Source organism: Pteropus alecto, unplaced genomic scaffold, assembly GCF_000325575.1.
Source record: "Pteropus alecto unplaced genomic scaffold, ASM32557v1 scaffold61, whole genome shotgun sequence".
In the NCBI taxonomy this organism is placed as follows: Eukaryota; Metazoa; Chordata; class Mammalia; order Chiroptera; family Pteropodidae; genus Pteropus; species Pteropus alecto.
Genome location: NW_006434835.1, coordinates 8,064,761 through 8,077,771, shown reverse-complemented (window position 1 = coordinate 8,077,771; position 13,011 = coordinate 8,064,761). Strand labels below are relative to the sequence as shown.

At 38.0% G+C, this 13,011-nt stretch overlaps 1 protein-coding gene across 2 annotated transcripts in view; it reads left to right on the top strand.

The window, feature by feature from the left end:
• Positions 1-13,011, top strand: part of NBAS (neuroblastoma amplified sequence) — a 250,417-nt gene that overhangs the window by 60,949 nt on the left and 176,457 nt on the right. For both annotated transcript variants that reach the window (XM_006910241.3, XM_025045807.1), the window contains exons 17-21: positions 470-621; positions 1,497-1,634; positions 1,891-1,969; positions 5,724-5,828; positions 6,183-6,319. In XM_006910241.3, the coding sequence (XP_006910303.1) occupies positions 470-621; positions 1,497-1,634; positions 1,891-1,969; positions 5,724-5,828; positions 6,183-6,319 (611 nt within the window). The remainder of the gene's footprint in view (positions 1-469; positions 622-1,496; positions 1,635-1,890; positions 1,970-5,723; positions 5,829-6,182; positions 6,320-13,011) is intronic.

The window sequence follows — 13,011 nt, the reverse complement described above, 5'->3', positions numbered from 1 at the left end:
GCGCTCAGGGCAGGGGACTGACTCCTACAGTGTCCCAGGTGTGGGTGTCGATGACATAGACTGGCATGAAGGCCGCATACATGAGTTAAGAGACATTTGAAGAAAGAATTGATAAGTGAGAATGTATAAAAGAATATAGGGTGTGAATCAGATTTTACTTCCAGTTTATAACTACGATAACTCTTTCTAGAAAGAGGGCAAGTCAGGGTTATTGGATGGAGTTGAAGGAAGCAGTTGTGGCTCACTAGGAGAAGGCAGAAAGTGGTTGGAACCACACTCCCTCATCCAAGTCTAATCTATAGAGAATTAGCTTTTTTCTTTGCCCTTCTCTAGCAGTTACCTGTAGCCAGGTTCTTAGGTAGCTCTACTCCTTAAGGTATAGCTTTATAATTCTAGAAGGCAGTTGTCATGTACTATCAGATGTTATGGGTTGCTTAATGCCTCTGTGTTTTATTTTCTCTGTATCCAGAGTAAAATAAAGAAGCGATCCTGGGTTCTTCACGAGTGTTTGGAAAGAGTTCCTGAAAATGTGGATGCTGCGAAAGAACTGCTTCAGTACGGCTTAAAAGGCACAGACCTGGAGGTTCTTTTGGCACTTGGGAAAGGATCGGATGACGGCAGGTTGGTCACAGAAAGATTTGGATGCAAAAGTAAAGGTGACTTTGTGAAAACGTTTAAGCTGCGACTTTGCAAAGGGAAAACTTTTCTTTAGGTCATTCTGCAATGAGGCAGTTGCTTTTGATTGATGCTTTCTTATCTGAGGTCACAGCTTTCTAGCCTTTAAATAAGGTGTGTTTACATATAATAGCTTGACACAAAGCAAGGAGCAAATTCTGCAGACATTGAATGCTGGCCGTTTTTAAGCTGTGAGCTTAAGACACATACCCGGATGTACTTGCTAGTCAGAGAGGCCCCTCAGACGGGTCTCAGCTTCATTCACTCTCTTTATCTGTAGCATCATGCTGGCTTCGTGAGGTACCTCATGTGATCATATGTCTTGTGGAAGCACCTCACACACTGTTACGCACCGTAGAGATGCCAGTTAATGAAATAATAATAAAGTTATTTGCTACATTCGGAACTTTTCAGAGATATAAATGTAATAGTACATTTGCTAAATAAACAATGTAAATGAGACTTACATTCATTACCATTTTGAGACCTTAAAGAGAAGGGATTCAAATTATAAGCTCTGGGCAACATTTTCCTCATGTTGGATGAATATAACCTCACATGTTTTCCGAAGTAGTTTCCATTTTCTCGATTTTTAACATTTCTAAATACGATGCTTACCGATGACCTAATGGCTTTTTACCCATCCAGGAGATATAATGAGTGAATCACTTCGCTTACAATAGCAAAGCCTTTTTTCCAAATAACTCGTCATTTCTGTGGAAATCAACTAACTAACAAAATCAAAGTAAGAGATAGCAGCTTTTCACTATATGAAATGAAAACTTAACGAAGACAGACTTGGTTTTCCTTTCTCCTTATAGATTTGCATTACCTGATGAAGTAGACATTGACGGGGTCTCTTATGAGGACCTTTTACCCCCCGACGAAGAGCCTGCCGCGAAGAAAAAGAAGGCACTCAAGAAGAGACGAGAACTACTGAAATTAGTGAACTTTTCAAAGTAAATGATCCATGACTGTTTATTTGGTAATTTCTTGAAAATAGTCACCTAAGTGGGTTCTTTACTAGAGATAATTGCTGTAAATTATTTCAGGAACTTAAATTAAGTGCATTTACTGTTTTACCTTTGTGCTTTTGGGTATTGTTCCATGAATTTTGAGCTCAATGGAATAGTGATCATGTTTACTCTATTTTAACTCTTAGAGAAATGTGCTTTTATGTAAGTAAAATTCGCCTAACGTAGTCTTTCCAAACAGGTTAACACTGGAACAAAAGGAACTCTGCCGTTATCGACTGAGATTATTAACCTACTTAGATCGGCTTGCGACGTACGAGGTGAGGAGCAGTTTTAATCGAGCTGCTTCTGTTCATTCGACCTGTCATTGTAAATGCCATGGCTTCCCTAGTATCTGCTGTCCTTGGTCTTTAGAACTATTTATGTGGGAAAAATTCCTTTTGGACAGGAGCAGGTTCCTTTGTCTGTCAGTTTTGGTAAAAATTAGAGACCATGAAGAACCAGAAGTTGTTTTGTTGATCTAGGGAATAGAAATGCGCTCACCGCTTCAGTGCGTCTCTGTGTCCCACATTTCTTATCCTTTTCATTTACTTCGATTTTGCATTTTGGCGTTAAGGTTATGACATACAGCTTTCTCCAGCACCAAATTTAAGTATATACTGGGTTTTAATGACCCTAATTTGAATATTTCTGATTCACTTTGTTTTAATGATTTGTTAGTGAGTTGAACTTGGTTGAACTTTGATCTTAACCATTGCCAAAATTAGGCACTTGAACTTAAATATACTTGATATTGGTTTCTTCAGGGACACAATTGCAGATGTTCCCATGTTGGGCATTTCAGTAGCACTCTGTACTGTAAGATCAGTTTAGGTATTGTTAACGGTGTGAGAAGCATTTCGATAAATACACATAGCTAAGATTGCTTTTTCGCATGACCCTTGTACTGAAGTTACTCAGGATTTAATATAAATTTCTAGCCTTCGAAGTTTGACTTTGCCTGCAGGTTGCTTAGTCTGTGTTACGCCTCCCTTCTGTGGGCATACCTGTCTTGGCTCTTGGGACTGGCACAAAGTGGGCACTCAGTAAATGTCACACCTGATAATTTACTGCCTATCCCCAGAATAATGTAGATATTTAGTACTTCTGACGCCTGCAGGCAAATCCAAAAGCATTTGATTCCACACCCGCTAAGAGAAATGTTTTTAAACAGAATACTAGTGACAAAAGAGGGCTGTTCCTATGGTTATTAGAAACCATAGCAATGAGTTTATCATTTCACGCAAACAGGTTACAAAAACTTCCCAGTAGTTTTAATTTTGAGTACAACTAGTTTGACTGTTGGATGGTCATGTTTTTTAAAGCAAATCCTTTGATTATGTCTGAGTTCTGTGATTTTTTGAGGCGGTATATAAAAGCATGTTGTGAACTGCAGAACTTAGAACAGATGTAGTTTATCCTTTTTTATTCTTAGCCTTAGTTTTACTGAGGATGAGATCTCAAAGAAAAGTTCCATGAAATGTTCAAAGTTTGCCTATGCAGTTAATTTTCTTTCGTTATTCTTTAATTATGGAATTGGTATTGCCTGTTTGACAGTAGGAAGTACATTTATTATTACATGGTAATAGTGACAAAGTATTTGTTGAGCCCACTTTTTAAGGGAATTAAGCTAAGCTTTTGAAAAGTAAATGAAATTGATGAAGTTGGCTGTTAAAACTTAGAAATGAAGATGTATAGATATAATGGCTAACCAGTAGATGGGGTAGAGATAGGCATTGCATTTTAATCACAGAACATGACTTATTTTATTAATTCTGCGATCAATGAGATAAAAATGGAGTCATTTAAATTTTACACTGTGCCTACTACATCCCAGATATTATGCCAGTGCTGGAGGTACAGAGATGACAAAGGGACAGTCCTTGTGGAGTCCTCATTATATAGGCAATAAGTGATGATAATGAAGACATGAAGAATTGATGAGGGAGCATAATGGAGAAAAACATTAAATTTTTCCTGGGGATGTCTGAGAAGACTATACATAAGAAGAAGTAGGAGTGCTGTTTCAACTAGTCCTTGAAAAAAGGAAGGCAGCTTTAGCGGGCCGGGGAGTCCTGTGTGGGGGGCACGAGACTGGAAACTCCCTAAAGGTAGGAGTTTTGCGTTGTTTGCTGCAATCTCCCCAGCGCTCAGAATGATATCTGCCTTGTGTAGGAGCTCAGTCAATATTTGCTGAAGGAACCAATAGGTAAGAGAATATCTTAAGCAATATCAACACATTTGTTGATGGCTTACTGTTTGTCAGCCAGTGCCTTGTGTACTTAGTTCAAATTGTTTCCCATCAGTCCTCGGAGGCAGGTATTATTATCCTCTCAATTTTATGGATATGAAAGCAGGCTTACAGAAGGTAAATAATTTGTCTGGATAAATAGGAAGCAAGAATTCAGCTAGGTCTCCCTGGTTTAGTAGCCTATGCGATAATCAGGGTGCTGTCTAAAGAAAGGGTAGTGGCGGGGAAGTAGACGGTGTGCGCCTGAGGGCTAGCCAGGGCGGCCGCGCTGCAGGGGCTGGGGCGGGGCGCAGAATAAAGGTAGGAGAGACGTTAGAATGGTGTGGGCCATATTTTGAGAAGTCTTTCATGCTGTGTAAGGAGTTGAATTAAATTACATTTTTTGTCGGAGGTTGAATAAGCTTAGGGAAGAATGATAAGTGGGGGAGTGGAGACAGTGGTCGTGGGCAGTTCTTTCAAGTTTTCTTGTGAAGGGGCGCAGAGGAGAATGTGGTAGCTAGAGGGGTATAAAAGATCGGGTTGTCGTTTTAATAGAAGGAAGAAGTGTTGTTTGTATGCTCATAGATGAACCGGCAGGGCGTAAGGAGGAATTTATTGGCCAGAAGAAAGAGGAGATGGGTATGCATTAAATTCTTTTTTCTCCTTTTCTGTCTACAACTCCATCTACTTTTCAGATACAGATTCCCTTTTCCTTGCTCATCTTTTAAATGATGTTGTTTCTCAGTCTCCTTTTATTTCATTCTACTTAATTTCCCTTGGAATCACATACACTTCTGTGGCAAGAACTCTGCGTCCTGTGTCCAACTCACATTTTTCTCCAAAACTCCTGACCTGTATGTCCACCTGCCCACCGGGCAGTTCCTTTAGATGTGTGGTAGGTCCAAACTCAACATTTTCCTAAGTGAACTTCTCACTCTCCACTTTCCCTTTCTCACCTCCTCTAAACATCCTCATTCTTCCCTCTTTCCTATCTCAGTAAATTAATTCACTTAACAGTATTTACTGGATATTTGTTTATTATGCGAAAGGCAGTATGCTAGGTATCTGGAATTTATCACTAAACATGACAGACAGGAGCCCTAACTCATACATCACAGCGGCGAGACCTGCACTTGCAACTGCCCAGGCTAGCTCCTATTTGTCCTTTATGTTTCAGCTCCGGCGCTGTTTCTGGGGAGCCTTCCCTGCCCTCCCAGAACTGGGTTAATCACCCCTCCCACGTGTTTCCCTTCGCCTGGTCCTGTTTGCTTATTTGGCTTCCCCGCTAGATTTCAAGCTACTTAGAGAGCAAGATCTGTGTACTGTCCATTGTGTTACCACCACTGCCTATCACAGTGCTCCTAGCATATAGTAAACACTCAATAAGTATTTGTTGAACAAATGAATGGTTCATTCTGCGCTTTACAAAGGCCACTTCAGCAGCAGTAAGGTTATGGTGAAGTTTCATACAGATATGGCAGATGCTCAGAATGCACAGCCATGTATAACTAACTGTTGCTTCTTTGTTTTAATTAGGTAGTGGGTTTTGATTGTCCTACTGTATATAATTTAATTTGTACTGCCTATTTCATTTACTAATGGATTTGAAAAAATTAACAACATTTAAAAATATAACCACTTTCAAAATAAAGGCAAGAATGCAGATGTAGTTAAGTACATCAGTTAACAGTTGATAGTTTAATTTAGGCCTTATTTACTTAGATAGGCAGGATTATAAAGGTTTTTAATATTTTCTTGTCCTCGATATTTAAAAGCCTTTTCATTAAATCGCTGTTTCCCTTCAGGAAATCCTAGGAGTGTCTCATGCATCTGAACAGAGATATGATGCCGAATTCTTTAAGAAGTTCAGAAATCAGAATATTGTTCTCTCAGCAAGAACTTACGCTCGGGTAATTTTTTGTAAATAAAACAATTATGGTTATAACAATTTCTGAATCTTTGAACCATGCAGTTAATGTTATCACATACATATACCATCGCATTTCCTTTTTTGTTGTAATATTAAGAAATGTACAGAAAATGAAATCATATTTTTAAAAAATTTCTTCTGAGTTTTAAAAATGCTTGTAATAGCATTAGATTGAGAAACATGATACAGAGTAGGAAGAATCAGGAATATTTCAAAACACTTCACATCAGAACTGTATAAAAAAGTCAATTACGAGTTTTTGAACGTTGTCGTACAGAATTACTCCTATATCTCTAAAATTCACATTGGAAACTTACCCTTTGCCTTTATACAGGAAAGTAACGTACAAGCCCTAGAAATTCTGTTCACGTATCACGGATCAGACCTGCTTCCTCATCGCCTCGCGATTCTCTCCAACTTTCCAGAGACCACTTCTCCTCACGAATATTCCTTTTTGCTTCCCGAAGCTTGGTATGTGACTCTGTTAACTGAATTTTACCTTCTTTCTAAATTATAACAATTTTTGGTTTCATGCCAAGCACCTTAAATTGAAAAATAATTTTAAAATAATCTACCGAAACATTTCTTCTGATTATAAAATGATTTCTAACTTATTTTTAAATGATCCTGAAACCAATATGTGTCTAATGTGAATAGGATCACCTTAACTTAATGAACATGAACTTTGCCTTCTTTTGAAAGCCTCGTAATTTTACTGCCGTGTACTCAATATGTACTGTGTTCTGGTTAAGAACAGATTTTTAGGATAACAATATCCGTTTGTATTAGTCGTGTCTTTTAATCGAGGTGTAGCTCTGACAGTTTTACCCAGGAATGTCTGAATTCTGTTTCTCTCTGAAATTTCAGAGGCACAAAGACAAAATGGGAAATCAAAAAGATACAATTACAGAAATTGTTTTTCTGCAGAAATGTATTCTTTGACTCCTTGATATTCATTTTCAAATCAGATGGAACCATTAGGCCCGATGAATGCAAAGCGTCTGATTTGTTGGAGCCTGCGTGCTTTTCTCTGCTTACCCGGCACCATTTGCCGAGCACCTTCCTGCGCCTGACAGTGTGGTAGGGATTTTGAAATGAGTAAAACACTGTGCTTCTCCAGCAGGAGTAATCGGAGATGCCTTACGAGCCAACACAAATTCCTGCTTACAGCCTCATGTTTTCAAACTGAGGAAGAAATAAGAGTTGCAAAGATTCTAAATAAATCTGCAGGCTTTTCTGTGTTCTCCTCAGTTGCAGTGCTTGAAAAACGAGTAAAATGATCTTGCCACTTCCTCATTTAGTGCCTTGAACGGCTATAGAACTTTCTGTGTGTATGCCTTGTTTTTCTGAGAGAGAATATACATTACACAGCGATGAAGCCTGAGTTTCATCCTGCTTTATCTTCGCTTCAGCCCCCTGACTTTATTTTGCAAGTAATGATGGCTTTTTAATAATCCGTTGAATTGATTTGAAACTAGTCACTAAAATCTACATTTGTGGCTCCCAAATGCAGAATGGCTGTGTAACGGCACAGCCTTCAGCCTGCTGTTAGGACAGTAGCTTACAGTCCCCTGCTTTCTCCACCGCTGCCACACAGGCCTCTTGCTGTTCCTCCAAAGTGCCATGCCTGCTCTCCCGATAGGAATTTTGAGGTTAGTCTGCCCCCTGCCTGTGTGCTGTTCTCCCAGATCTTCGTGTGAGTGGGCCTCTTAATCATTCAGAGGCTCTGCTCAAAGGCTGCCTCTTCAGAAAGGCCTTTGCCAACCCCTCTTTGTCACATAGCCTTCACTTCCTCTCACTCTTTTGTCCTCAGCCAGTTTACCTTTCTTCATGGCGCTTGCACTTAACATGTGATGTACCTATTTGTCTTCTTTGCTTTCTCCGATCTTCCTCGGCCATCCTATTACAATTTTACCCTCACTTTAAATCCTCCTTTCCTGCTTCATTGTCTTTCCAGCATTTATCACTGTCTACCTTAGTTTGGGTTTTTCTTAAAATGTCAGCTGCAGTCTACGGCCATGCCACCCCGAACAAGCCCGATCCCGTCTGATCTCAGAAGCTAAGCAGGGTCAGGCCTAGTTAGTACTTGGATGGGAGATCACCTACCAAGACCAAGTGCTGTAGTTGTAAAAAATAAAAAAATAAAAAATAAGGGATTGTAAGCTGACAAGGTCCTTGCAATCTGTGAGGTCAACCAAGGGTTGCCTCGCCTAAAAAAAAAATGTCAGCTGCAATTGTACAGGGATTTTTGCATGATTTGTTCCCTCCCTTACCTGCTGTACCTAGAATAGTGCCTGGTATGCTGTCGGCACTCAGTAAGTACTTTTTGGGTAGATGGATGAATGAATGAATGAGTGAGTGAGTGAGTGAATCTAAATTCCATAAGGGTAGGACTTTGTGTCTTGTTCATTAATGTAGCCTCAGTGCCTAGAAGAGTACTTGGGCCGAAGGTGTTTTGAATGAGTGAGTGTACGTGGAAGGGTAGGGGGGGTTTTACATTTCAGAGGTTAAGCTGTGTGATAGTTTGGAAAGCAATAGTGAGTTATACTAACAAGGTGACCTTTTAACTACTCTATATTGAGATCTCATTGGCAGAACTTTTACCTCCGCATTTAATCAAAGTTTGAGTAATCAAGTTGATTCAACAACATTTTATGATTATGATTGCTGGGGAACTTCCATGGCATGTGTTATTTTGTATTTTATACCGTCACTCTTAAATCACGTGTATTTGACATTGATGAAGTGTGACGGAGTTTTACAAAACTTTGAAATTATGTTTTCTGTCATTGATGATACACCTTTTTATTAGGTACCTATCCTTAGATTGTCATTACTATAAACCATTTACACTTTACATTCTAGTTGACTGTTTTAATTTTTAAGTAGAAAGGTGACATTTTTTACCGTCATTATTAGCTTCCACAATTTGTGGTAATAGAGATTTTTCATAAAAAAAAGATATTATTTTTAACTTCTGGTATTTTGATGTTTATAGCATGTCTTATTTTTAATTAAAATTTTTCTAATTACAGTTGACACTCAATATTATATTAGTTTCAGGTGTTATAACGCTTTTTAGAAAGATTATTTAGATGTTTCATTTACACTTCTTATTGTAAACCTTTCCAGAATGGTGAAAGCAGTCATATTTAAAAGCATAGGAGTAAAAGCGCTGACCCAAGAACCCAGTTGCCTAGATTCATGATCTTGGATAAGTTTCTTAACTGCACCTCAGTCTTCTCCCCTGTAAAATGGTGATGATTTCACTTACTTCATAGTGTTGTGAAGATGATTAATGAGTTGATGTACATGACTTACTGAGAACAGTGCTTGGCACCAAGTAAGTACTACTTAAGTGTTAGCTTTTATTAATGCAGAATCCCACGTGTAGGCCTTGGCCTTATATGTTTATATATGTCATATACTTGTGTTTTAAACTTTTTATTGGAATAATTGTATAGTTACAGAAAAGTTGCAAAGATAATAGAGACTTCCTGTCTACCTTTTCATCTAGCTTACCTTTTCTTCTTACATAATAGCGTATTTGTCAAAACTAAGAAATTACTGCTGGAATCGTCAGTTCTATATATAACGTGACCTATGTGTTCCTAAAAATCACTGTACTATGTAAAACTGTGCAATGAAAACCACAGGGTTTATGGGGAAAATGGGGTTAGGGTCTAGCATTGAAAAACTCTGTGCAATGGAACAAAATTAGGAACCTAATAAAAATTGTTCCATAGTTTTACGTGTTAATTGGTTAAGAAACACATAAATATTAAAATATGGAACTTTACCTTGAATAAGACCTGAAAACGACTTTATTTGTGGAAATGAATGTTGAAAGAGTCGCAGCTTGTAGAGGAAGAGGGTGATCAGAAATCTCATGGAAAGTTGTAACACCAGATGTGGGTGGGAGTGGCTCCTAACACATCAGGATCTGAGGTTGTGGGTTGATGTTTGGGGGGCTGTGTGTCCATGCACACGTAATCTGATGTGGCGTGTTCCAACTGAGTGCACTTTTCTGTGTTTACCTAATGTTTCTTGTGGATGAAGTTGTGCATTAGCACATATGAAATTTGTGTTATGCTCAAGTTGTTCCCTAATCTATCAATTCACTGGAACAAATTCGCATCTTCAAAACGTTATAGCAGAACTGACTGTGCAATACTATTAACTAAACTACATATTTATTTGGACTTAACCAGTTTTTCTCCTGATATCCTTTTTCTGTGTCAATATCTGATCCAGAATACAGTATTGCATTTAGACTTCATTTATATTGACTATGTGGAAATAAACTCTTGTTCGATATCCGCCAGTCAAGAAATTCTTTGACATATATATTTACTAGACAATGAAAATTGATACTCGCGTTTATAGTCCTGGAATACCTCCAGAATCAACAGGAAAGATTGAGTCACATTTAGTGTATTTTGAGATATTGCAATATTTGTTTTTTATAATGTAAGTGGCAAAATTCTATTGATGGAAATAGAATATCCAGAGCACCTCGTGTTTAATTTTTTAAATCATACTAAAAAAGCTGTTACTATAGTAACTTGGCAGTTTGCTTGTGAATATCTGAGCTTAGATTATTTGATGATTGCAAGTTCGACTATGAAAAGCGTGCTGTAACATGCGGATGGCCCGTGCCTGCATGAACCGTGGAATTGTGTTTTAGATGTTTCCATCTTCTTCCGTCTGAATTTGTGACTGTATGAATTATTTGTTGACTTATAGTCATATTATACCTTTAGTTCCACAGTAATTTATGTGATGCATCATTAAGGATAAAAATAAAAAGTGGCCGAGTGAAAATTTTAAGTCACCAGTCGTTTAGATCATATAGGGCGTCACCCCGATCTTATGTCAGTATGTACCTAGTCTCACATTGAGAAGCAGCTGTCATCCTCGAGAGTAAAAGGCACTCTTACCTGCCTGCATTTAGAACAACCTTGTGAAACAGTGTGTGATAAACTGTATGACAAACCCACTGCAGAAGTATTCCTCCTGTGAGCTGCAGACCCAGGGCCTCTGTGCTGTGCATACTTTGATTCATGTGTCTTTGGCATTTTATTCTCTCACTAACCCGAAATCACCACTGCTCTCTCTCTCTGCCCCATTTGATAATGCAACAGAAAACCCAGGGTCCCCAGGAATTTCTTCATTATCATTTTTCATTGAGAAGTACCGTCAAGTAAATAAGCTTTTCATCCTTTTCTTCTTACTGATAAGTCTTTGTCATTCACCCAACACTAGGAGGCCTTTGGGTGATTAATTTGGAAGATGGTTTTCTGTTTTCAGAGGCTGCTAATATTCTGTGACAGGATTTTTTTTAACGACCAGGCTTACACTTTCTCATAATAAAGTGCAATGAATATAGAGACACGTGCACTGATGGTTCATAACCATTCAATGAATAAACAATTGTCATGTGAAGAGATTTGGAATTTATAAGGGATTGCTGTGACAGAGTAAATACGATGCAGCTAAAAGCTTTCTTTTTGAAACGATCTGTAAAGGAAACCTGTCTTTTGAGTTTTTAGACCACAGCAAGGTGCTACACCAGCTGTGCTCCCGACCTTCCTGTTCACATGGGACATGAATATCTTCTGTGTGTTCATGTTTTTGGCTTTGTGTATTTTTGACTCTGTTAAGCCTAGGGACCGTGAGGGCCATTTGACCATGACACACTTTTAATTTTATTAAATTTTTAATTATTAAACACACATAACATAAAAGTCACTAGATTAATCGTTTTCAGTGCTAGTAACTCACACCGCTGTGCAGAGTTCCTGTGGAACAGACTCTGCACCATGTCACAGTAACGCCCCATTTCTTCCTCACGCGACGACCACCTTTCTTTCTGTCTCTGCGGATTTGACTATTCAGTGTTTGGCTTATTTCACTTAACATGATGTCCTCAAGGCGTGATACACTTTTAGTGAAATTAATGTTATGATTAAATAAGATTTATTTTAGAGTGGTTTGCCACCTGTGGGTCATGTTTCTGTTTTTGCTGCAAAAGTATTTCTTAAATGATGCAGGTGAATGCTAGCTCAGGACCGGACCACTGTTGCCTGACTGCTTGTGGATGGAACACATTCAGTTTCAAATTGGTGATGTTTTGGTATTTTCCATTAGTTTGTGATGTTTTCAGAGATAAACTGATTTGAATTATCTTTGTTATTGAAGTCAAATTTGACTCTAGGCAGCTTTCAGTTCAGGAGGTAAATTATTGTTTGGTTGATTTTTTTTTTCTCTTCTTCCTTGAAAAGCAACAGAACACAGTACCAGAATCAGTTACTGCTGGCTTATTAGTTTCATAGTTTTAAGGATATTCTGGAAATTTTTCTTCCATAAGAAACATTACTATGTTGATTTTTAAATTTCCTTTTTTTAAGTGAAATTTATAATCATGAGTACCTGTGAAACTGATTTAAAAATTAAAGCATTTCTGAATTGTTTTGTTAGTTCATTTTCACTAAAAGAATGCTTTAAAGAAGGCGATGAATGAGTCATAGAAAATTTTGTGTTATTTTAATAAAAACTTAGGGAAAACGTGCCATATATGGGCATTATATTATGTGAAATAGGTGGATACAGATGAGTCAGATATGGTCTTGTCCACAGATAAATTAGAACTTAGTAGGAAGATCAGATAGGTTAGGTATAGCTACAACTACCATAAAATTAAAATATGTGTCATAGAGGAGTACAGATAGGTTTAGAGATGAGAGAGGTGACTTTCTGGGCCACAGGAGGTGATTCAGTAAGAGGTAAAGGTTTGATCCCGGCCTTGCAGGTTGAATTTGTTTCTGGTGTTTGGAAGTTGGAGTAGGTGAGTGTCGTCTGAGTAATTATTTAATGTGATGTTATGCCACCTTTTCAGTCTTCACCTGTATCATATTGTTTAGTCACAGAGTCCAATAGATGTTCCCAATTAATTTGTTGGAAATGAATTAGTGCAGAGGATTTCCAGTACACAACATGAATCTCTTTTTACTTATGTTTTTATATAGTTTAGTCCTCTTCATAGAGATGTCTTTTTCCTTCCCTGAAAATTTTAAAAAGCAGTTTTTATTGGGCCTTCTGTTCCCACCATGATTTTGTTGTCATGAAATTCCACCTAAACTGCAGCCTTGATTGAACTCATA